At 36.3% G+C, this 27,129-nt stretch overlaps 1 protein-coding gene across 4 annotated transcripts in view; it reads right to left on the minus strand.

Annotated features, from left to right (window-relative positions):
- The window catches only part of itprid2 (ITPR interacting domain containing 2), a 48,441-nt gene extending 23,427 nt beyond the window's left edge, over nt 1-25,014 (minus strand). Inside the window, exons 1-11 of one of the 4 annotated variants that reach the window (XM_028436451.1) lie at nt 24,881-25,014; nt 19,992-20,082; nt 19,274-19,435; nt 18,222-18,264; nt 15,003-15,052; nt 14,777-14,830; nt 7,019-7,058; nt 6,825-6,920; nt 3,638-3,697; nt 3,384-3,531; nt 1,596-1,656 (exon numbers count right to left, since the gene is read on the minus strand). In XM_028436451.1, coding sequence (XP_028292252.1) covers nt 1,596-1,656; nt 3,384-3,531; nt 3,638-3,697; nt 6,825-6,920; nt 7,019-7,058; nt 14,777-14,830; nt 15,003-15,052; nt 18,222-18,264; nt 19,274-19,435; nt 19,992-20,028 — 751 coding nt within the window. In that variant the 5' untranslated portion in view covers nt 20,029-20,082; nt 24,881-25,014. Of the gene's footprint in view, nt 1-1,595; nt 1,657-3,383; nt 3,532-3,637; nt 3,698-6,824; nt 6,921-7,018; nt 7,059-14,776; nt 14,831-15,002; nt 15,053-16,214; nt 16,320-18,221; nt 18,265-19,273; nt 19,436-19,991; nt 20,083-24,880 lie in introns of those variants that run through there. The other 3 variants (XM_028436452.1, XM_028436453.1, XM_028436454.1) reach the window with 3 other exon arrangements.
- Between the last annotated feature and the right edge of the window lie 2,115 nt (nt 25,015-27,129).

Below are 27,129 nucleotides of genomic sequence, written 5' to 3' on the forward strand. Positions count from 1 at the left end.
GGGATCTAGGGAACCAGTGGAAGTCTATGGGAATGTTCTGAATAATAAAAACATGCTTCCAAGAACTACAAACTCTATTTGGGGAAAAGTTTAACAAAAACACAAATCTACAGCTGCACAATTCCTACAAAAAGTCTACAAAGTAAAAAAGTAATTTACCATTTGTACTATTAATATTCAGTTGAGATTTCTGTCTTTCAGTAACTAAATTAGGGTTTTTTTTATATTTTATGATGCAGATAAGCAACCATTTTCTTCACCATGACAAAGTTAGCAACTACAAATACTTTAAACTGCTCACAAAACTATTTTATTAGCCATGTGTGGCTAAGAAAGAAGCAGAGACTTGACTGGCTCTGTTACTGTTTATTTGGTAGATCATTTCACTTTGTATTCATCACTAGCTCTCATATTAGTGACTGTGTGGCAAAAAGTGGCTGTATGTGAACCTGACCCTTATCGCACCCTCGCGGCCTTCAAAGAGTTTTTATTTGTTGACCGACTGACTGTTCTGTGTCACTGCTGACTCAACTCAGTTTGCACACCACTAAAGAGGTTGTGACTTGTGTAATTATAACCTAGATATAAGCAAAAGTAGGTTGGGATCCTGAGATCAGCAGATGCAAAATAAACACACAGAAGCAGCCACGCCTGCTGTAATGTGTCAGGTAGTTTAAAAAAAAACAAAAACAACATTATGTTATGACGACTTTGACCTTAAGGCAGGAAATAAAATCAAGTCAACAAGAATAAGAATTTGAAAGAGTTCGACACGCAGAATTTTCCTCATAGCCATCAAAAATAAGAACCTTCCTGTTAATGCCACACCAGCAGAATGATATGAATGTAGTTTTATTGTCTCTTCATAAAACAAAGTCTAAATGGTTTCAAAACAATCATGACAGTGGTCGTTTGTGACTAAAAGTTGCCAAAACATGAATCAGCAAGACAAAGTCTGAACAGAGGATTCGGGACAAAATACCGGTGACAGAACTAATCCAATCAACTCTCAAAACGTATGATTTTCCTTTAACTTAAAATACTTTTCTAACTGAATAAATCACTATAAAAGCTCGAATTTAAACTCAGCAGAATAAACAAGCTTAGCAGAAGTGATCCATCCAATGTGTTCAATAAGCAAGCCTGTACATTCATAGAGGCCAGCATGTCGTCAGCAGCTACGTGTGTGTGCGTGTGTGCGCATTTATACATTCAAACAGCGAGCCAGTGTCTTCATGTAAGTGCAAGTGTGAGAACAAAAAGAGACCAGGATGTTAGCAGGACAGGTTTGTGTCTGCATATCTAGTAGGTTGCACATTGTACAATGCATGTGTGAGTGTGTGTGGCTCTGTGTCTGAGACAAACAGATCTCTGTCCTGTCGTGTACTTTTGGAGCGGCATCTGAGAGAACAGCTAAAAAAAAAAGGCAGGAAAACCACGTAAAGGCACAAGGGCCTGTGGTGCAGCTCTAATATTCACCATCAACACTTTGAGGACAGAAGCCTGTGAGCTTCTTATCCCCATCCTGCAGGAAACAACAGCTGAGCTGCTGTGTTCACTGCTGATGCTACAACTGATGATGGTACTTTACTTACTCGTCAGGGCATAGCTGGGGTTTTCTAGCTCCACGCGCTGCAGCTGCGCTCGTAGGTACACCTACCAGAGAAGAAAAGAGCAGAACCACTTCAGAAAATGATCAAGTTCAGAAAAAATACACATACACACACAAAACAGCATGTTTTAAGCTCATCACCCATACAGACATCTTAGACAAGAAACAAAGGAACTGCAATGCTGCATTGAGGAGGAACAGGAAGAAAGGAACATCTTTACTGTCTAAAAGAACTTGGTCATACTTTTCATCAACACACTTTTCCCCAGATTATACTCAGGATTTCCCCCAGTGCTTTATAGGCCTGGCAGGCCGCCAGGCTTTTCTTCCCCCTCCGGTAGTAATAGTTTTCACTTTTTCATGTTGTAGGCTTGTCAATCACTGAAGTTCCCTGGTTTTACCTCTTGGCCATGTTTGTCCTTTTTATGTTAATTTATTTTACTTTTAAATGTGACCAGCAATGGCTTGTTTTAAGATTCACTAAGATTTAACTTATGTGAAAACAATTTATATTAGGTTTTTTTTTAATTGTGTTTTTTTGTGTTTGTTAAAACCATATCTAAAAATTGTGCCTTTTTGTAAAACTGCGTTTAGGTATCGTTAATAAATGGCTTATAATAACATAAAAGTCAATTTCAAAATTCCTCTCAACTTTTCTTTTTACAAAAACATGGCGGGCCGCCGGTGGGCTTCTCTAACACCAGGATTAGCAAGTTTTCTGGGGGAAACCCTTTATACCAATACTAAAAAGTATTAATGAAAAAGCAGAGGTGCAAACATTAAAAAGTGAATCAAGCTTAATCAATGCAGTGCTACAGTATGTCTACAAGATGTGCACCGTTTCAACAGATAAGCATGAAAAGACATTGCACATTTTGTGCCCTCACTTTTGTGTTTCAATAGCTACAGTATGTGTGCATATTGTATCAAGTTGAAAGAAATTGATCCATCAAGAATAAATACTTTGTTCTTCCATTAAATAAAACCTGATGTTAAAAGCCACAGTGCTCTGAACTCCTTTAATGTAACACAATAAAGTGCAGACAACGGGCCAAACCACAGAACTGTGGTTTTGAAATAAATCCCTATACAAACAAACTTCCAAAATTGTAGAAGACAAAAAAATAGAAAGTAAACATTGAGGTTTTCATTTTTGGTCATTTAGTCAATGTAGTCAGTAAAACTTCCTTTATTTCACAACCCTTTGCTGTTTATTGGGGTTTTGTTGACAAGATTTTACTTCCAGCACACATTTAGAATTTTTATATACAGTACTCAGGATGTGATTTTATGTAGTGATTGTTTTTTTGTTATCATTAAAAGTCCATTGAAATCAGTCATCAACATCCCCCGCCAGACTGGTTGTCATTATAACTCACAACCTTTTCCTAAATGCCCTAAATCTAGGAACTTAGATGTATACATAAAAAAATATTATCAGAATATGAAATTAATAACTATCTTAAACGGTTTCTAAGAAAAGTTGTCCCCTTTGAAGATACTTCGAACATAATAATAAAAAAAAAAAAAAACAGGACAAGGGCAATATCTCCGTAAACAATAATTGCACGCTTCTCATTTTCGAATTCTCATTTCTGAGAAAAGCTGTCCCCTTTAACTCACGGACGCACGGAGCTCAAACCTATATACGGTTATAGGTCCTTAATAATAAAGAATTGGATTTATGTAACACTTTTCTTAAGAAGACTCAAAGCGTGTTAACTTTTATAAACCATATGTAAATCTATAGTCAAACAGTTGCCATTTCTACCTTGATGTCGATCCCTCGTGCAGAGGATGAACTGTTGAAGAACCTGGCAGGAATCTTAGAGTTTAAGTCTGGTTCTTCTCGACCAAAACCCAGATTCATGAGGATCTCCTCTGGATCCTCTTCGTACAAGTCCAGCAGCTCCGACACACTGTGGGACAAACACACAACAACAACAACAAGGTGTTAAACCAATGCGCCGGTAGACAGTCGGGTAGCTGGTGAGTAAGTCTCCTGGTTAGTTTAGTTAGTCTAACCGCAGGTTAATGTGGATCTCCACTGGCTGTTCTTCTGACTGCTCCAACAGCTCTGACCCTCTACAAAAACACAGACAGCCAGTTAGTACTGCGGACACACAGTCTACTGGTTAGTCTGCTGGTAAGGTAGTTAGTTATTAAGTTAGTGAGGTGGTTAGTATGGGAACAATGTCAGTATTTAAACAATGCAATTTCACTCAGTGGCAACAAACAAGCCTCCAAAATCAAGTAAAAATCACAAAAGCAAACGTGCACATCATCATATCTGTGCTAAAAAAAAAAACATATTGAGCATCCCTAGCATTGGTCCAAGACAGCTCCACCAAAACTCCAGAATAGGACAGAGCTCAAATGAACAGCACATGGTCAGTTCAAACAATCGGTTTTATTTAGACTTTCATTAAGTTTTTTTAATTCACCGTCTGCTGTGACAGTACTGGACATCAATGCTGCATCTGTTATCTGTTTTTGTTGGGTCCCTCTTACTAGGGACTTTTTTCTTTGTTAAGCGCAATGAAATGACTATTGTAATTTTCGCTTTATAAATAAAGTTGAATTGATACTTAAAACTATAGGGCTGCTGAATTATAGAAAAAATATTAATCACGATTATTTTAGTCATAATTAAAATCACGTTTATTCAAACGATTATTTGTCAACCGAAAAGTTATTTATTATTGGTACAAAAAAAAAAAAACACAAAATAAATTCTTTAACCATAGATAAAATCCTTCAAACACTAAAATCAAATATGTTCACTTTTGCACAAAACAAAACACTTCTTGCACATGATGTGCCTTTGCTCTAGGTCTTCATCATCAAACCCAAAGTGTTCCCATAGAAGAGAATTTGACTTGCCTTGCTTGTTTACTAAGTGTTTTTGCTGCGTTTCTCCTGCCATGTTTCAAGACCACTAGCAACAACTTTTCTCGTGTTGGCCTGTAGGCTAGCTTTGGCTTTGAGATGGGCGGGGCATAGGGGAGGAGCTTGCATGTGCATGGATTAAACAACTCAAAGTTAGTATTAATAACATGTGTGCCAAGCTTTATTATTTGTAGATGTCCGAAATAGTGGGTTTGTTTTATTTAGCGAATAAAACGTGTAAAAAAAAAAGAAGGAAAAAAAAAAGCATTTTTAAAAAAAAAAAATAATCGTTTTTTCTTAGTTATGTTATTTTTGTAATCATTGGGTGTAACAATTAAAATCGTAATCGAATTTCGATTAATTGAGCAGCCCTATAACACATTAACAATCATTTCCACCATGTAAGTGTTTCTCTTCATACTTTATGAAGTGTGTGTGTGTGTGTGTGTGTGTGTGTGTGTGTGTGTGTGTGTGTGTGTGTGTGTGTGTGTGTGTGTGTGTGTGTGTATTTGTAATAGAATAATTGTTGATGGTGTGCTTTTTCAGTTCACTTTCTATTAAACTGAAGCCACTATCAAACTTTTAATTGATATCTCAATACAACTTTTTCGCTTCCGATACGATACCGATATTGCAGCCTTGCTTATCGGTCGATACCGATATTGAATTGATACGATATCACAAATCATACATACTTTTATCACCTATTTTGTAGTGTGGAATGTTAGAAAACGCTTGATCAAGTGATGTTACGCAAACAGAGAACAATAGTCAACAACAGTTGGTTTCTTTGTTGGGGTGTGAACCACAGTCACCTTTGGATAGAAGTGCTGGAGCGGAAAATGTTATCGGAGAGCTTATATCAGTGATTTTAGATGCAGTCCGATATTGGACCGATGTCAATATCGAATCAGGACACCTCTACTTTAAATCAAAGTATTTGTATTTCATTTCATTATTATAATGAAGTATAATTCAAATGTTAAAACTTTGAATACAAACATGGATTATTTAGTATTTACGTATGCAAACATACATTGTTTGGTAACACTTTACTTGAAGTTTTACACATAAGGCTGACATTACACTGTCATTATCCGTCATTAGCGTGAATAAGGTGTCAAGAAGGCTGTCATTAAACTGTCATTAAGTGTCGTTCGCTAAATTATGACACCTTTGGAGCCATGTTGGCATTTTTTGGGTTAGGTGGGGGGGATCGAGTGGGATTAGGGGAATGAATGACACTTAATGACAGCCTTCATGACACCTTATTCATGGATAATAATGACAGCGTGAAAGTAAAAAGTTACCCATTGTTACCATAAATATTGGTCAGATTTTAAAGAAGCTACTACAGCAGCTGTACTTTACCCATCATGGTGCAAGAGAGTACATTCAACAACAATTTATGATTGAGGGATTTTTCCACATCGACTCCAACCTCCCAAACCTTTCATCAAGCCAACCGCCTAGCCAAAAGACTACCCAGAATTCACCATCTTCAATTACACAAAACACACCAGTTTCCACCAAGTGCCACTATTAGCCATTGCTGCCTTAACCTCATCGTGATGCCCTGCACACTCCTCCTCACCACCACAACCAGTTTAAAACATCAACGGTAAATCCAACAACTACATTGTAGTGGACCTTTGGTGCTAAAAACAAAAAAAACATTTGGATGGTTGAACAGATCTGCAACAATGTTGGAGATCACATAACCAAACATCCAAGGAGAAGGAGTGAAATAGCTGTAGTTGCGTTGTACATTAGTGGTTTGTGATGCTCTTAAAGTTGGAAGTATCTCCTTTAGGTAAACCTGGTATGAGCTATTTATGCTAGCACATGTAGAAAAGAAAATGAATCCAAATGTAAACATCTTTGTGTATTTTTGACAATAACATGCTGATGGACATTTTATTATAGTGCATACTATGTTGGGACTAGCAGCCACTTGGGAGAGTTCTTCTTATCCGACAGAAGACATGAACTGTACGCTGCTTAAATTACAATGCGTGACCTTTTTGGCCACTTAATTATGAAACGGAATCCCAGGATCTGAAGGAAACAGGCTTAATAATGCTGCTTCAGCATCTAAATTGAGCCTGAGGATCATATGAATGCAGTTAAAATGAACAGGAAAGGAGTTTGAACCTTTGTGTGAGAGTGGTTATTTTCAGTCAGGCACAAAAGAATTCTCCGTATTAACTTTAAATTGCTGTCAGGGTTAATTACAGGGCACTGTGTATCAACCTCCATCATGAACGTCCACCATATTTTCTGCTGAAAGCTCTTACAGCGACTGATGGTAGTGTGAACTGACCTGGACACTGTGCTACTCTTTCCTGATCCTGTGGAGTTCATACTTCTGCCCTTCTCTTTATATTGATTTCTCTTCTGGTTCGCAGCAACACTGAAACTTTACAAATACGAGCGTCAGAGTCGAAGCACAAGCAACGGCACAATGTACCAAAGGTAAAGACAAAACATTGTTAAAAAAAAAAAAAAAAAACTCACCAGGATTCAGGTTTACTGTTCTCAGACTGCATGTGGTTTGCTGTAGAGGAAAACACACAATAAGAAAAACAACTGTTAGAAAATATACAATATTGTACTTTAAGGTTTACATGCCCATGCAAAATCATTTAATTGTTCACAGTGGAAAAAGTTGGTTATTGTTTTTAATTTTCCAAGAGGAAAAGGTGCAGTCTGGATCCCATATAATAAACTGTACATATGCATTGTTAATTCACATTTGTATGTGTAACAAGAACAATGTTGGAAAAATATTAATAACTGTTTATAGAATTATTTTTTAATCAAATTTCATCGATAAAATAATAATAATTTTATTAATGATGAAAAATAATAATAATAAAATAAATTTTTTTTATTTTTGGAATTGATTCAGAATCAGTATATTGATCCAGATCAGCTCCAAATTTTATTAAATCTTCCATGGCTTAAGGTCTGTCTTTGTTAAATTTGTCAAAATCCGTCAAGTACTTTTGATGTAATCCTGCTAGCAGACAGACATTTAAATAAATAAACCCCGAAGAAAATATTGCCTCCTTGGCAGAGGTAATTACATTAAAAACTGAATCAAACAACACCATAAAAATAATTTGAATAATAGCAAGACAATTCATCCATCCATCCATCCAAGAGGTAGATCGCATGAAGCTACAGATCCAACACTGCAGCTCAAATTGCTGAAGAAGCATTGTTGGTTCTGGTAGAAAGTTGTAATACACAAGATGTAATTACAGTTTGTCGATACATCCAGTATATAATAGTGACATTCAACAAAATACCCCCTTTCTATAACTTTTAAATCCAAGTACCCCCTTTATCCAATGACAACATTTTGCTCAGAATTCTATAAAACAAAACTATAGAGCATAACGAAGGAATGAATGAGTGATAACACATTTTAAAGAATTACATTGTAAATAAGTAGAATGAAACAGTATTTAGTGCGGTCATCTCCCAACTGGTGTGGGACTAAGACTCACTCTTGTGTTTTCCGTTCATGTTCTAATCAAGATCATTTTCATCATCATTATTATGATCCATCACTAGGGAACAAAGCCCTAAACCTAAAAATAGGAACTATAAACTAAGATTATATAGTAGAACACTAACATTATATTCAAACACGATCCACCATGTACACACAGCTCTAATGGGCTGCAATGGGATGTTGTCCAGTCAGACACAGTTGTAGACAACCCCCCACTTCTGTCCCTCGTTGCATAACCCATCACACTGCTCACACTGCTTCACACTGATGTCCACTCCATATATCATTACGTGTGACCAGTAACAAGACGAAATCTCCTCTGTAGTGGTAGCATTAACCTAACCACTAGGAACGAGTGTATCATAGTGTTTCATGTGGACTCTATTTTCTCTTAAGCGCTTTGAGATGACTATGATGAAATTAGCGCTATATATATATATACAGTATATATAAAGTTGAACTGAAAGATTAGAATTTTAAACTAAAAATAGACATATAATCCCATATTATCAATGCTTTTGATTGTTAATTTTCCACTTTCACTCACCCTCAAGTACCCCCTGTAGTGCCATCCCATATCCCCATTTTAGAAACACTGCTGTAGACCACTGTTGACGTGCTTGCCCACCAAAAAACAATTAGTGGGTAAGCACTAGAATTAGACCAGGAAGCATGTGTTACGTGTGAGCTGCTGGTATTTCAACTTTCATTCTGTTAAAGATACAAAAGCCATCAGCTGCTCCGAGGTGTGACCCATGTTTTCTTTTCTATCTTAGAGAAACCGGTTGAGACACGTCACCTAGCCACCATCTCTCTGGCTGAGAGTCTATGAGCTTTTTAGCTAATCTCAGCAGAATCCCTCTCAATTCGCTCCATTTTCCTCTCTGACACAAAGAGTTTCTAAAGCAGCAGAATGTGACAATGGCTCACCTCCATGGACTAATTTACTAATTCACTACCATTCCAATCCCTCCTGAACTGTACAATTCATCGAGTGACTTCCACACCAATTGCACTGTAATCCTCTGTGATCCTGTCGCAATAAAGCCTGGATCTATTACAGCTATTTAGGAAGTTCTCATGCACGACAGCCTTAAACTTGCGTGTCCCACACAGTGGACAGTAAATACTTCTGTCTGATATCCTACTCAACAGAATTGAAGCACTTAAGGCTCAGGGAGTAAACACAGACAGTCAGACCTAAAGAGCTCTGGTTCACCTGCATTTCCAACAAAAACACTCAAATCCCAGAAGGCTATTATCTTTTCATGCTAATGCTACATCTGTTCAAACATGCAGCCGCTTTGCTACAAGAAATTGAAGTGGAGAAAAAATGAAGCAGCATTACTTGGGGCGGATAAATCCTCATGTTTCACTGAAAAAAAAAACTTCAACATGCATGTTTTGAATTACAGGAAAAAGTTTAAACAATTTAAAAACATTAACAAAAAATGTAATATTGTAGATATTAGTGAAATTGTCACAGTCAACACATCAAAGAATACAAGCTGGACAAGTTACCAGTTGTAAATGATGGTCGTACATCCACCCACTGTCAATTACATGCTGAAATCTTAAAGTTTAATCCTTAAAAACCGCAGTCCTGCATGTGTATGGTGACGTCATCTTGTTTCAACGCACCTGAAAGTGGGGAGGGGCTCAGATCAAGTTTTTGCAAGCTGCCTCTAGACAATCCTGATCTTTCTATAAAGTGTGTTTAAAGTCCTAATATCACCATGTGGTTAATTACCTGCCTATTCTACGTAGACATGTAAAAATAAAAATAAAAAAACATCTCTACTGAAGATTTTGACCTTTTGTGTTCCAATGGTAGTGTACAGGGAGAGCCATGTACATAATTATTTATGCTGGCAATATAGACACAGTATACAGTTGTATACAAAGAAAACTCGGCTTGGCAAACAATATCAGATAACTTGCCAGAACAATACTAGACAACTGGGATCCCATTCGGTGGGGGAGTTACCAACTACACACATTACAGGGGTTGAGCCTCAATCGGAAACACAAAGTGGTAACTTGGGGGGTGCATTGCCATTAACCTGATGATACAATACACAATTGCAATATCACAATACGATATATGTAGATGTCAATAATTAAAAAACTCAAGTACAAAATGGTATGAAATCCAATTTATTTATTTTTTAAAAAACAAGTTAATGGTAACTAACTGGAATTTAAATACCGTATTTTTCGGACTATAAGGCGTACTAAAAATCCTTTAATTTTCTCAAAAATCGACAGTGCGCCTTATAATCAGGTGCACCTTATGTATGAAATTAATATGTCAAAATTATTTAGTACAACTTTGGTAAACTATGAAGCTGCACCACTTGATGGATTTTTGGCGCTTCAGGGCTACCGTAGTCAGACGCCTCATGGAGTGATATGTACCAGTACTGTGCTTCAACATACTGAACTAAAGAAGTGAGTGTATTGTTCTATATTTTATGTGTTAAACCTGAACAATGTTGAGAATTATTGTTAATGAGTTGAATAAAGTTTGACTTATCTGACTATTTTGTTTCGCTTAATGAGCCTTAATAATAATAACAATAACAACAACAAACCGGTGCGCCTTATAGTCCGGTGTGCCTTATGTATGAAAATAGACCCAGTCAGACCAATTCATTGGTAGTGCACCTTAAAATCCAGTGCGCCTTATAGTCCGAAAAATACGGTACTAATATCAAAAACAAATTCCATTTTTCAAACAACTTAACTTTTAATCCTACAACAGATTCTGTTAAATTTTTTAATTCTTGAAGAAAAAAAAAATCTGCTCAGTACTATCCAAGTTAAAATTCATAGAGGAGTGAGGTACTTTAACAAGGTCTTATTGTGGTTCACTGACACCTAGTGACCGGGCATTTACATCATATGTATATGTTAAGCGCAATTAAATGTTTTTTTTCATTTAAAAAAATTAATTTCGATATTTTTTGGATCAATATGGACCAAATTGATTTTGAACTGTTTTTTTTTTTGTTTTTTTGTTGCTTATCTGGCTGCAGGTCGTGTGGACAATATCCTGAGCAGAGAAGCCCAGATGGAGGCAAACAGTCTGTCGTAAGCCCCACTTACCAACCTAATTTCGACATCCCATTTATCCTGGGAGGTAACTATGTAAAATATTAATATCCACCTTTATTAGGATGAACCCACAATGTGCATCAAATTTTCAACAACCAAAGCATTTTGTAAAAAAAAAAAAAAAAAAGCCAGGAGACCTTAAACCTGCAGAAAAGTGGACCTTTTGGACTTGAGTCTAACACATTTGCACAAAGTGCAAATGGGGCTTCACAAAAAAAACTACGCCATCTAGCAGTTTGGGCCAAACAATTATTTAAAGGAAAGCTCAAAGAAAATAAATCAGTGGATGCTAGTGTTGGTATTCAGTGAAATTGAGCTCCTTCAGCCGTTCTCAACCAAGTAAAAATCGTTTTTCTGTTTGCAGATTGTAACAAACCGTAAATCAAGGCTGCAGCTAATGTACATTGTGACCCGTAAAGGATCAACCAATTATGATCTATTCATTCTCAGATTCCAACCCCTGACCTGAAACCACAAACTCCCAACCATGAACATAGCACTTCAAAGTCAAGTCATTACAGGGTATTGTGGCATCAATAACAAATACAGCTCTCACCACCAGAGCAGTCACTCCTGTGTTCAGAGCAGACCACAGGAATGAGGAGCACACACATGGACACAAAGCAGCGTCCCTGTGCATTTCCACACTTCTACTGTTCAATGATTCTCCCTCGTGAGGAGACGAGACAAAGCGATGAGGGCGAAGCATGAGTCGTTCCGTAAAAAAACTACTATTTCTCTGGTAACTGGCCCATACGACAGTCTGTTAAAGTTATGCACACAGATGTAAAAAACATTTGTCATTTTAATATGCAGGCTCTGATGAGATTCAGTCATTGTACTGTAAGTGCTTCCTTTTTACAAAGCTGCTGCCACATGATAATCTCCCACTGCATGAAATATTACACACAGTAAAAGGACATGAGGATGATAACCAGGAAATGCACGTATACATGGCTATTTATGGAATGTAGGCCTTTTCTCTAGGATGAATCCTTTCTTGGGAGCTCTAAATATAATTTTGAATTGATAAATGTGATGGGTGCTAGTGTAAGCAGGCAGCGAGAATCAGGGAGAAGATGATATATATATATACTATATATATAAACTGGGCAATAAAGAGCCAGCAAACAAGCGACTCGTCTGTAGGCCTGAATCCTTATCTGGTCGAGAGAACTCTTGCAATACATTTTACTGTGCAAGATGTGAGAACTCCAAGCGTCGTGCATTAGCTCTTTGTTCTGCAATTGGTGCCTTTCTGCCTATGTCTCTAACTCTTTAAAATGTTTGATCTGGTTGCAGGGACTTGTCCCACTTTGGATTGCATTAAAATGTAGCTCTTACAGTTGCCTCTCAGCTGGTTTGAGGGACATTTCCAAACTAGCCTCTCAGTGGATTGTTTTTGCACAAGCAACCAGTAAAGGCAGCAAGAGAAATGGCAAAACTTGGAATTTATTGACTTTTTCTGTTGACTTAAACTCTAAATGGTCCTGCCTGATGGATTAACTTGTCCAGCTGCTAGACAATGAGGTGAAACCAGCTTTGCTCATGTATCAATCTTCATTGTCACACAGATCTCTCTATCACACCACTGAACACATAACTTAATTGTTTGTAGACAGTGGAAAAGAAAACTACAAAAATTCACACCCTACGTCCTCCTACAAAATGAAAGCGACAACTCTTGTTGGTTTACATAAAACATAAAAAAACCACTGAGAAAAATAGAAAACTAATTTGCACTCGAACATAACCTAGAATTGATGTGTATAAAATAAAAATTAACACACAAACACATCAGGTATGTAGGTATAAAAAATGACTGTCCATCTGCCACAGTGTCTGTAGGTTAAAATATATAGATGTCACATCACTCTATATAAAATCAGAGTGTAGTTGCATGTGAATAATAATTTAACATTGACAACATAATTTATCTGGTAAATTGGCTTTTCTATTCAGTACAGTAACAGATTACTGACATTCTTACACACACACCATGGCATACATACAATGTTTGCCATTAGCTTACTGTGGTCACTTTTTTAAACTGTCCAAACATGACCTCATTTCATTGCTTTCACATCAAGAATAGTCATGGACTCAGGCGGAATGGGTTAGGTTTAAAACCTCTTTATTCCTATCAGTTTCTTTAAACATCCACAGAATCTTCCCCTCTTTATGTCTGTATACGATCTATATTTAATGTTTTATGTTTTACTTTAATTGTGCTGCAGTGCTGCTGTATCTCAATCAGCTTTATATCAGAGGTATGAATTTGTTTGTGATCGCTCCGAGACCACAGTTTTTATCCGGAGTAGATTTTACATCTTTGATATGCTCTAGACTAAAATTACATGAACACACAGGACTAAACATAGCAGGTAAAAGCGAGCTAGGAATCGGCTTTGTGAATGAGCCCTCATATCACCTGCTCCATTCTAAAACATCTTGGTAGCTGCTCCGGTTAAACTGGTGACTCTCTTCTGACTGCAGTATTAACAGCAGATAATGACGTTCAAAAGTAGGTACGTAACGATTCACTCAACTCCCAAAACAATAGGATTCACGATACTGGGTTCACGATACGATTCTCTCACGATTTATTTTACAAAATGGGACTGTCGACAAATGATGATTGAAAAATACTGTACTATTTTCCTTTTATTTTTCATTGTCAAAAGAATCCCTTAATAAACTATTCAAAACAATGCAATTTAACTAAAAATAAATCTTGAATGAAATAAATAAAGGAATTATACAAATGAAGAAGAAGCCTATTAATTTGAATTCTATTTCTATAATAAACAATGCAAAACTGCATAATAGTTCTTTTTCTTTTTAAAAGTGCAACTGAAAATTTATTTTGTGCCTTAACAATTGGGCTTAAAAAAAATCAGTCTGCACTGTATTTATGTCAGATATTTGTTTGGACCAGCAGAGGGCGCTGATAACCCAGTGGTCGGTTGGGATGCAGGTATTCTGTGCAGTGAAGAAGAGATGCTATGCGCTAGCAGACATAGCTAATAGAAAAACGTGACTTTTACATATATTCACGTAATATTACAGATATTATTTCGGTGCTAAAGGGGTAAGGAATCATTTATGAACACGCCGCCTCAGCATTTAAAGAAGAGGCTACATATATAGCGCCCTCTGCTGTTTAAAAAAAGTACTGCAATTCAATTTTCAGAGAATTGATGTGAACCGTGATACCTATAAATCGATTTTTACCTGCCTTACGATTAATTGTTACATCCCTATTTAAAAGAAATCCTAGAATGTCCAAATGCCCTCAGAATTGTGGCTTTACTTTGTTATCCAATCTGTGGCTGCATGAACAACTGCTTAAATCAATATCTGGCTAATGAGTGAAGGCAACTCTTTTTAGTAACATTAGCCTTTGTGTTACTTAAAGCTTCAGTCGTCCAATGTAGCATACCAAATATATTTATTTATTATATTAATACTATGAACTTATAAACTTATAGAGTGTTGTTTGAATGGACAGACAAGCAGCTGCTACTCAATGATATTTTGATCTAAGTTACAATACATAAACAGAGGAAATGTGCAACAATGGGCCGAAATTGTTTATCTTATAAATAGAATTGTGAGATTTTCACAAGACTAACCTTCAGCTCCCAGTGAAAGGTCATCTTCAAAGCTGCAGCCGTTCCTCTGCGCTCCTGTTTACACCAAAAAAAATATTGGAAACAATGTCAAGAAAACACAGAGCTAAAAAACACAAGAAATAAAACCATAATCTTATAAACACATGTGGCAGTGGCCACAGATATGGTATCATGTTGGTATTCATACTATGTATTGTATTAACACAAAAAAAAAAATGTGAACTACCTTTGCTTGGAGAAGGACTTTGATCATCTAGAGAAGCTCCGAGGGGAGTCCTGGCCAAGAGACACAGACCAACAGGGTTGTAATTCATAAATTGAGCACAATAAACCATTTACACTACCCTAGCAGTGATACCAGATCAATTGTAAACATCACAGCACATTAGGCAAAACAAACCAGTGAAACACATCATCTACAGGGAAGTTCAAACTTAACCATCATATACTGTACATTACAGCTAAAATGTCAGTTCAGGAAATGGTGACATTGTTACAGTTCAACAGCCAGTCACATGTAGGTCAGGCTTACATTACACAACCAACTCTGCAGGTCCATAGCAAAAACGTCACTTATCGAATAAAATGCACTTAAAGGTGTTATTTATACAAAGAGGAATTGTCCAGGCTTAGTTCCAATCAAGTTTCAAACAAAGTTTTTTGATCAGACAAGCAGGACTGCTTCACTAAATTGAATACCACATTGTGTAAGTAAACCAATCCACTGCCAAGTACATTAAGGAACATCAAAGTAATGCAAAGTCATTTACAGTATATACCTTCTTTTTTGTTTTCGCCAGTTAAAATCTAAGTCACCCTCAAAAGTTGACTGTAGACGTCAAGGTAAATTTAAGAAACCCTGGTTAATGGCTTGCAAGTTACATCAAAATTAATAAAGTAAATGTGGTCGAGTGTAAATACCTTCAGTTAAATGGCAATGAAGCAAAGTCTCTGCAACCCAGACTAAGTGCTTGTTAAATGAAAAATGTAAATCCAGCCAAAGTGTAGGTCAAGCTAGATAGGAGTCATCCCACGCAAGGTAAACAGCAGTGAGGGTAGCCAAAGAAGAGAGATATCAGGCTAAGATGAAATGTTTTAAGCCAAGTATCTCTTCAACTATCCCCCGCCCAAAAAAAAAAAAAATAGGAACAAATAATTGCACGCTTCTAATTTTTTAACTCCATCAAGGTATTGACACCCTGAAGCCACACACCAAATTTGGTTATGCTATCCAAAGCCATTGACTATCAGGGTTCACGTAACTAATCAAAGCTAAGTAAACGAGCTAATGTGAGTAAATATTCCAATTACGGAAAATGAGTCAAACTAGGTCTAAGTAAACAAAGCTAGTCCACCTCCAGGAAAGGTCTAAGCAAATCTAGCTGCCAGCTGCTAGTAAGACCGGTCTTTTAGTCAACAGCTAACCTGGACTACCTACCCCAGGCTACATGCTTTTTCTGATCCAGGTGTTCTATCATCCCAACTAGTTATCCCAGGCTTATTGGTTGACAGCTCCAGCTAGTTGACAGTCTCATTGAGGTGGTCCGTCTGTGCAGCGTGCAGCCGGACGCTGGAAACACTGAGCCGTTACACAACCTGTCGCTGTTATCAATGGAACAACTTCACCCCAATGTTTCACTACAAACTCAGAAGGTTGTGTAACCGCGAGCAGCCGCAGTGTTCACTGATCCACCCACTTTCCACCGGCAGCCATGTTGGCCTAAGGCCCCATGCCCCGCAGTCATTTCCATAGCAACCTGTGATTCACAATCTGCCAGTTGCGTTGCCACAGAGGTGTTGCAGAGGGCCCGTCCTAGTGGTGTGAAAGGTTGTGAGTGACAGGGGTGAAACTCTTATGTGTGTGATAACAGTGTTGACTCAGCAGGAGGAACCCCTCCTCTGTTTACTTTTAATCTTCTGTCGACTTCTTCCCCTTTTTTTTTTTCTCACCTTGACGCCCTCTGTGCTCTCAGTCATTGGGTGTGGGCCTACCTCCTTTTGTTGTGTATTTGTGTGTTATATGCCTGGGTGTTGGCTTTTGGTTTTCTTAGGAAATAAAACTGGTCCTATATTCAGACATTTAACATTGGTAAACATCAACCAGTCATCTAAGGTGGTAGAAACAGATACATGGTCTGTCAGAGACACTACGGTTTAAAGCAGTGGTTCTCAAACTTTTTTGGCTCAAGTACCCCCCCCCCCCTTTTCTCTTATTTCTGAATCAAAGTACCCCCTTTGTCCGACTATAACATTTGCTTAGAAAACTACTTAAAAACAAATATAGAGCACAATGATGCAATGAATGAGTGATAACACGTTTTAAATAATCTAATTTTGTAAAAAGGTGCAAAGAAACAGTATTTAGTGCAGTGCTTTCCAACGTTTTTTGGAACGTGACCCCATTTTGATATCAAGAATTTCTGCATTTTAGTTTAACTAGGTTTATATTTCACAAAGTGAAAGTACAGACATACAGTTGTTTGAATGTAGGTTGTTTTAATTTAAAAAAGACTAATAATTCAAATTTAAATTTTTCAGAAATTTCAGGTGACCCCAGATGGGGTCCTGGCCCCAAGGTTGAAAAACATTGATTTAGTGAATCCTGAATAAATTTATTTCTATATTTTCTATCATTTCCGGTCATCTCACGCCTGGGGTGGGATCAAGACTGACACTATTTGTAAATGTTCTACTCTCTCTCTCAAGTACCCCCTGTAGTAGGTTGGATGTACAAAGAAGTGTACATACTCTGTAGTGTTATAAAAGGGTATATTTGCGAGTGCAAAGTAAAATAGTATGTGCAATTCCCTGGTGTAATTCCATGGGACATGCGCATTATAATTTAATAAATTAAATTTGCACCATTGTTTGCTGGACTTAAGCAAATGGATAATAAATGTCATCTCCTGTCCTTAGACCCTCCTTCGGCAAGGAAAAACTCAAAAAACCCAGTGGAAAAATTAATTAGACACAAACATGTAATTTACACATCCAAGGTGCGCATTAGGTTATGAACACATGGTGAAAATATCAGTGTTTATAATGCCGTGTTTGCGGAAAAATGTGCATGTTTCACTGTTTGCTTGAGCACAGCCGCTGGCATTGCCCGGCAAAAACCTCTGGGAACTATTTGAATCTATTTCGAACTTCCGTTGTCGCAATTCTCTCTCTAAACAGCCCTGTGTGCGTGCGGCATGTATATCCAAGGTGCACATTAGGTTATAAACACGTGGTAAAAATATCAGCGTTTATACGGCTGTGTTCGGAGCAATATGCATGTGTACATGGACTTTGCAGAGCCAGAGAATATCCGGTCGCCCCTCCCCCGTCATATCCGTTCTAACCCGCGTTCCAAATAAAATTAAAATAAATGTTTTGCATATAATGGATGCACACACTCGGACTAGCTTGATTAGAACAGTCATGAGGAGAATGGTTTCTTTACCTGCATTCAATCAGCCAGTTGGTGATCTCGTTTGGGACTTGCCCTGACAGGAAAAAAAAAAAAAAAAAAAAAAGTACACGTTTAAGAAACCCAACAGCTGTGACTACAACATGACCTATAAATGCATAACAACAACAATACCAGACACCAAATCATTACTCTAAGATACAGTAGATTTCAACTGAACATCACGCACCAATTCACTTCTGGGAAATCAAGAATAACAATATCTCAACCACAAATTGGTAAAGCCATGTAAAATGACAGGGGCATCATTGGACACTGAGGTGCATTGATCGCTGTGGTCTACAACTTTCTACCAAACCAATCGCTGCAGACCACCAAACTTCATGATCCCTTTGGTTTGGAATGCTAAGCTAAGCTACTTATTAAACTGAAGAATAGCAAGAACCTGTCCACACATTTGTTTCACTAAATCATTTAGATGATTGTTGCGATAGCAGAAAAAGTGAGTTACATAAACAGTAAAATTTCACCAATTTGTTTTATTTTTTTGCAATTTTTCTTTGAGGTTACTTTAAAGGTAATTTATGATAAAGTTAGACTAGGTCATTTTTCAGTACATCTCATTACTTTTAATATTTGAGCGTAATGTATCTGTCAAAAAGCAGCACAACAGGACATAAATAAAGTTAAACATGAATTTGATTGTCATTATTAAAAATTTGTTGATATCTTGAAAATCTTGTTTTTTTTTTGCCAACGATAATCATTAGGTTGAATTCTAATAGCATGACAGCCCTAAATAAAGCGTATATAGTTAGATCCTGACACAAGATATTTTGGATGATTTCCTGCTCCGAACTTTCTGAAAATTGTTTCAGGTTTGGATGCATCTATTCCCACATTTTCTTAAATAAATAAATAAATAATACAAATTCCTTGAAAAACCTTCCTAAATCTTCCCAAACGAGTGGAAAAACGTGGTTCAATATCATAATAAACTCTGTGGGTAAGACCATATGCATGTGAAGGCACAGACAGGATTTCAATGTTTCCAAACCAGTGGTTAGTTCCCACTTTAGTCTAACCTGGTTCCTCCGCGTCTCTCAGCGCTTCGCTGCTACTTGGACTCAGGTGGGAGTCCTGGGAACTTTGGGGGTCGGGTTTTGATTCTTGCCAGGTCGAGTCTCGGCTCTTTGCCCAGGCCTGACGCCGCAAGCAAGCCATGGTGACAGGCTGCCGGACGGGACCTGAGGGTTGGCCGAGCAGAACACTACGTCAGAGTCACTGCAGGAACCAGTTTTTCTCAATGAAGAAATAAAAAAGCAACTGTGTATTTAAAAAAAATTAAAAAAATTAATCAACTGGATTCTGTTACCAAACCTAAACATGTGAAACTTCTCTCTTTATCGATAATGTCCATTCTTATCCAGGAAGTATTTGGTTGTTGTTGTTGTACTTTGTTATTAATACTGATGCAATATCGATCACTATTCATTCTTTATGCATCCATAAATGTACTAAGAACGTAAGAATAACACATTGTTGCTGTCCAATACATAGCCAAATGGTGTCCACACAGATAAAACATCATGATACGCTGGTTTATTTAACTGTGCCATGTGCACATTTAACTTAAACATATTTACTTAAGCAGGGTTGTGACACCCATTTAAAGCTTGTACTCTTCGCTTTGTTTATTTCTGTGAGTAAAGTGTTTCCAACAATTATGACATTGTGCATATTTCCACAGCAAATGTATTACTTATACCAAATTACGTCAGCTGTTTTGGTGAAGCGACTCACCGGGAGCAGCGCTGCTTTCCAGAGCTCCGCTTTCCATGTCTTTGTCTCTGGTTGTAGAACTCTAGAGCAACATTATCAAAGGGTAGCAAACCTGAACAGAGACAGGTTCATGTAAGTATTTGGTTTATCCAGCAAAGATACTCAAATACACTACCTTTCTTTCTATTTTGGTAATGCAACAGGGAAAGGTCATGGTAGTAAAATAAAGGTAATGTTATGTAACATTACAAACTAAAACTAAGAGGAGAAGACACATTGCAGATGCAAACATACAGTAATAGTACAGTATATACAGAATTTTTATATCTCAAACAAACAGGGAATGAAACAAACCGCAACAAGGTTTAAGAGGCGTCTTTTTGTGTAACAAAAGGCAAAACAGTGCAGGTCTTTTCCTTCCATTATACTTACGTAAGCTTTTTTCTTTAATATATCTTATTTATTTGCCATTGTTAGTGACATGAGACGACCCTCTTTAAAATCAAATGACCTCAGTAATCTACTGCCTGCACCTCATACAAACAATGTTGGCTCTGGATCAAAGACTTGGTGGCCTGATTAACCCACATTCTCTCTGTCTGTCATCAACCCCCGGTCACTGTAAAAATAAGTTAGCCATTATAAATCCATCCCAATACAAGTAAAACAACTGCAGGAAAATTTGACTCCCAAACTAAACATAAAAAACACAAAAATATTACTTTTTTTTTTTTTTTAGAATAATTTGAAAAACAAAACAGGATACAACATAATTTAAATGAGGATGTTTGAAACAGGAAACAAGTGTTTATACTTAAAAACAGAACAACTTCCTGTCCCAGAAAGGGAAGCATTGGGGTATTTTTAGTAGCATTTTTTTTTCTTCTTCATTGAAATCCAAAACAACAACACCACAGGCGTACACACAGTCTCTGGAACATGGGTTAAGTCTAACAAATGGGAAAAAAACCTGTGTTATGAAAAGGAGCAGAATATATTTGTCTTTGATATCGACTTAACATTGGCTAGTTTGAGCTCAGGCTTATTTAGTGCAGCTTGTTAACGGGAAATGAAATCATTACATGCAATCATGGAGAAAAGTGCTAGGTATTGAACGCGAGAATTATTTATTTAAGCATCAATATTAGCAAGTTAATGACAGAGATGTCGTACACTGAGCTATTACTACTGATCCCATGATATGAGCCTCAAGTAATCCTTATGCTTTTAAACCTCTCTATAAAATCAAATAGAAATTATTGGAATATTTTTTTTCAATATTCTTGCAAAGAAAAAAAATAGTATTAATGGGGTAAAGAAAGTTGAACATGATGTGCAAGTTCCCCCAGTTAAAAAAATAAATTGAAATAATCGACAGTTGGAAATCGATGAAGCCATGAATTACAAAGTACAGTCGTGTCAACCGACTGATTTTAAGATCCAATTAATGTTAATATTATGTAAGTTTGGGGAGACAGAGTTGTAAGCAGTGGTAGAACAATTCCCTGAGAATGATGTGAGCAGAGGTGAATCTATAATATGTCAATTGAGACCAAAATATTTAGAAAAGTAGGCCACTTTCCGTCCTTTCTCTGTTCTTTCTTATAGTGTAAACTGGACATCTGCAGAGACGAGGAAAACTGTCAGTTCAGTAACAACGAGCCAAACTGTTAAGGTAACGTGTCGACTCAGACAAAAACCAGACACAGTGGTTGTGCCCGCACGGTAAAGGCGTCAGACGTTTTTCAGGAAAAGTGCAACACTTAACTCATTTCCTTTTCAGATTGAACTTGATTCACCTGAGACTCCGGTGAAGGATGCAAGAAGCAAGTAAGATATGTTTAGGTTAATGTATTTTTCTTCCTTATATTGATGTTTTTACCACATTTGTGTTTGTAAAAACATAAAGTCTACAATTAAAGTAAACCTTACTGTAAAATAGCTGCTTGTGGTACAAAACTGTACCACAGTGTAGAAAATTGCCTATACAGTATTGATTATTCAGGGTTCCTACAGCTTTAGTCAAATTCAATTGAAGACTTTTTGAGACCTTTAATTGCCATTTGAAATTAAATTCAAGACAAACTTCACAGTAAACATAATTAGGGAGAAAAAAATGCTACATCAATTACATAGGGTTAGTGTAATTTTTTCCTAGTGTCTAGTGCAACTGACGGCCACAAAAGTAAACACAAAAACACACAAAATGACAGTAAAATACAAAAAAAACAACCATACACATAATCAAAATCACAAGATGACGACAAAAATCTAAAAAACAACAAAAAATCACAAACTGACAGTAAAATACAAAAAAAACCAGACTAAAATAATCAAAATCACTCCAAAAACACAAGATTAATACAAAATTAGCCAGAAAACTATAAAACCACAACAAAAATACAAAAAATACACAAAATGACAGTAAAATACACAAAAAAACAGACTATAATAATCTAAATCACTCTAAAAACACAAAAATACTACAAAATAGCCAGAAATGTATAAAACAACAATGAAAGTACAAAAAATAAAAACCATTAAGAAAAGCCATTAACATTAATCTTTGTTGAACAGGCAATTTTAATTTTCATAAAATGTACCTTTTGCCATGTTATTAAAATATGAATGTTACCATTTATTTCTAAATGTTAGACAAATTACAATCATAAAATCATACTTATGTGTTAAAATTTAAATTTTTGCATTGTTTTAAGACAATATAATGACAATTGAGGCCTTATTTATAGATTAATCAATTTGATGCCTTTTAAGACTTTTTAAGGATCCACAGGAACCCTGTTATTGTTGACACATTTAAACTCAAATGGATTATTCTACTACTCAGAAATTGGTCTCAACAGTTAGATGAATGCTCAAGAGTAAAAAAAAAATGGTTGAATGACTAATGTTGGACAGGGCTGCACTCGTACTATACAGCAAACATCAAGTTTAAAAAAAAAAAAAAAAAAAAAATGATTAGTTACACATCCCTGTAGGTACAGATGCTCGCTAAAGTATTCGTATTCAAATCTACTTTTTTTTTGTTTGTGTAGTCACTTAGACGTCATGTCATGAGATCATAAACAATGGTTTCACCACATCAACAGTCCAAACAAAGACAAAATGTAACATTTGTATTTCTATTCTAGTTTCATTTTCCTGAAAACTCTCCCCCCTTTTCTATAGGCTCAGAATTCAGCTCATTTCCATCTGACAGCTAGTATGTTGTTTATCACACTTTATCTTTGCTTTGGAAATATATTAAGATTCGCCTGGGACACATATTATTTTTAGAAACTCTATCAAAATATGATTTAAATCAGTTTTAGGGGAAAAAAAAAAAACATTAGTGAAATACTTTGTCATTTAGTCCAAACATTCAACCTCGAAACATTTCCTGTATAAAGTAATAACGCTGCAAGCTTTGGAGCTTCCCACAGCTTAACTATAGTCGATACATGTAATAGTAGAGAAAAGTGATTATCGACCATTACAGAGTTTTGTCACAAAAAACTGTTCACAGAGTCAAGGGGTTATAACTTTAGAGGGAAACTAAACTTAGTTTAAACAACATTATGCTCGGACCAATTTAAAAACTATGTGTATTTCCATTTGTGGGGTGGTTTTGTGGAATGATCTTGATGAAACGACAAAACAAAGTATGAATAATGAATATAATGCAGTTTAAAATGCTTTTACAAAAAGTATACCTTTGAAATGTACATAAATGAGGAAGGAGGATGTACCGGTAAATCTCAGATAATGATGGCACATTCATTTTTTTTTAACTTTTTTGTTCTGTTTTTCTTGATAGCTCGATTGGAATATTTATTTGTATTGTCCATTTAGTTTATCTTATTGGATTTTGCCTTTGTTAATGGTGAAGAATGGAGGTAGGACTTGACAATCCGAGGCTTAAAGGTGTATTATATTGAAATATTTTGAATATTCAATATTTATTAATTTTCATCTATTTGTCTTTTATTCGTTTGTTCGAAAAATAAAATCAAATCTCTAGCCATAATTTAACAAAGAATGTATTTACAACAGTGAAAATGAATAAAATCCTGTGGAGAATATGCTTATGTCACTAAATATGTGGAGGTTAATTATGTAACTTGTAGGAATTTTGATACGAGAAATGTATTGAAATAACAGAAATACCCCATGGCAGTCACTATTGTAGATGTAGCCTATACTAAGTATTGTTTTTCTTTTGTGTTTTTTTTTGGTCATGGAATGCTTTAATCATAATATATCACTTTGTTTAATTGTGTGTCTGTTTAAATATTAAGATGGAGAGCTTGATAGTTTTTCTATTCTAGTTTAATTTTCTTGAAAACTTCACATTTGCCTGGGGCATTATATTTTTAGGAACTATATTTATAATTTGATTTAAATAAGTATTATATTGAAATTGACTTTTAAATAAAGATTTCTGTTGAGATTTGTTTATTCATTTGCATCTATTTTTTAATTCGTTCGTTCGAAATAAAGACAAAAAAAAAAAAAATCTTGAGCCATAATGTGAAATTGAGTGAAAATTAATAAGAGCCTGGACAATATGCTATATTGGATGTAGCCTACACTAAGTAATGTTTTGTTTTATGACCTATAAAGTGATATAATCCACTACACTCCACATTAGTTAATAAACTCTGAGCATTAGAGACAGCACCTACAACATAGTCTCCACAACTTAAATTACTTTTAAACTCCAAATACAGCTCCACAAACTGTTTATGAAGTGACAAAAAAGTTTGCCATCACATCAGACCAACTTGTTAGTCCTGTTCCTGCTCACTGTGTGACAGACACGCAGTGACAGCAGCAGCAACAACACTGACCGACACCACGGTAACTCACAGAGACGGTGTGAGAGGATGAACAGTGGTACATTAACTCACCGACATGTCGTGTCCGCAGTCTGCGCCCCTGGTTTGAAGCTGTCAAAGAGCTACAAACTTTTCTACAAACTTTTCAACATTCCTGCTTCCGCTTCCTGAAACATCCCCAGGCAGCAGCGGCAGCAGAAAACGGCGTGCACGAGGAGGAGGAGGAGGAGTAGGAGGAGAAAGAGGGGGCGTGACCTCTGTGAAGCAGAGCAGAGAAACAGCGACACCCAGCGGATTTATTATGTACACACACTATAGCCACCAAGAGTTCACATTCTTTAGTCTTTTTCCGGTATTTACCAAAGGTTTAAAGAGTACTGATATATCCTACTCCAGTAGAAGTACTGTTACTTGATTGAAATTGTACTGAAGTACAAATAAGTCATACATAAAAATACTCAAGTACAAGTAAAAAGTAGCTCAATGAAATAGTACTCAAAGTAAAAGTTACTAGTTACTTTCACTCCCCATGTTTATTTTTGGTATCTTGCCAGGGTTCCTTTGCACACAGTAAACATCTCATGTATAAACTTAAAATAAAAGACCATCTTGCACAACTGGAACTGAATTTATTTTCCACAAAAGGTATCTGTATGAAATATAATGTTTGTCAAAATGTAAAATTGTTTTTTTTTAAATAAAATAACACAAATAAATTAATTTTAAAATAAAAAATATCAAGCTTTAGGTATAGCTACATTTATTAACTCTAAAACTGGGAAAATAACCAGCATTCAATGTTGTTTTGGTCAATGATCATTTTAAAACAAAAAAAATGATAATTTACTCAGTAATGGTTGTGTGTAGATTTCTGATGAATTACTTTACTTCTTTTAAAACTTACTTAAGTGCAAGCAAAATTAATGATTCAGAAATATACTCAAAAAAAGTACAAATACCCATAAAAGCTACTCAATTACAATAAAGTGACTACGTAATTCATTACTTTCACTTCGCATATGAAAAACGTCAGAATTGTTGTTGCAAACGAACCTGCAATGCTAGCATTTGACCTCTAGAGGGAGACCAAGCACTACTGGCTATGTTTCAGTCGACGGCGTTTCGAATTAGAAATGTCGATTATCAGGTTGCTGCAAAATTGTTAAAAAGGACAAATCACAGTTTACACATGTTTTAACATGATTCTACCAATAAAACAACCTATGGATTTAGTAGGGTTTTTTTTCCTTTCTCTCAGTTATTCCGGTTTCACAAATTATTTTTTATATGTTTCAGTTTCAAAAAAAAGTAATATATCATTACATTAAGTAATTGTGTGCATTATTTATTGGCTTAATATAAAAACAACAACTTTAGGAGTCACTGCCTCTGGTGCTACTGCTACCACGGGGACAACATGGGCTTTGACTTTCCACATGTGCTCCAGTTGTTCTATAAAGGGATTATCCACTGTTTTTACGAATGTAACCCCAAATGTTTCAATTGTTCTTATTTGAAGATCTGTGCAGGAAAAAAGTCTTACATGGTCCCATAATCTTTTTGTTGTCTTTTAAAGATAGCCTTATTTACAAGTTAGAGGCCTGACACTTTCAATGGCACGTAAAGCTTCATGGGTTGATGACTTCATCCGGGTGAACTAACTCTACTTTCACTACAATGCCCAGTGTCCCATGTTGTATAAAAATATATATTGTTTTACTCCTGTATTACTCCTGATTCACTTGTTGAATTTGGTTCACCCAATACATTCCCTGATATACACACATGGTTAACACTTCGACCTCACAGCACGAATGCTCTGGGTACGTACAAGGTGGAGCTCCACTAAGTGTGACCTTGGATTGCTTTGTGTGGAATTTGTATCTTTTCCTGTGATGGAGTTCGATTCTTTACATCATTAGGTTGATTGAAGTCACCAAATTAACTGTCTTCCATATAGGTGAAAATTGGGGTCATGATTAAATTTGTTGGAACTGCAATGGACTTACTACCTGTTCAGGGTGAATAAAAGTGAGATCTAGACATAAAGAGGAATTCATTAACATTTTCATGCACTCTTGTCAGACTGCCCTAAGCAGGCCAGATACCATAGTACACTGATAGCATACACCAAGGTTTTTGCCTGAGGAAACTCAGCCATCTTTTGACTACCGCCATTAACATACATAACAGAGAACTGAACAGCAGGGAGATTTGCAGAGACACACACTTTTAGCTGGTTAACCTCTGAATCTCAGTCCGGTCTGTTCCCCCCAAAAGAACCCATTGACATCTGACCAACAACCCTAAAGCTTGACTCT

This window comes from Gouania willdenowi, chromosome 21 (genome assembly GCF_900634775.1).
Source record: "Gouania willdenowi chromosome 21, fGouWil2.1, whole genome shotgun sequence".
Classification (NCBI taxonomy): Eukaryota; Metazoa; Chordata; class Actinopteri; order Blenniiformes; family Gobiesocidae; genus Gouania; species Gouania willdenowi.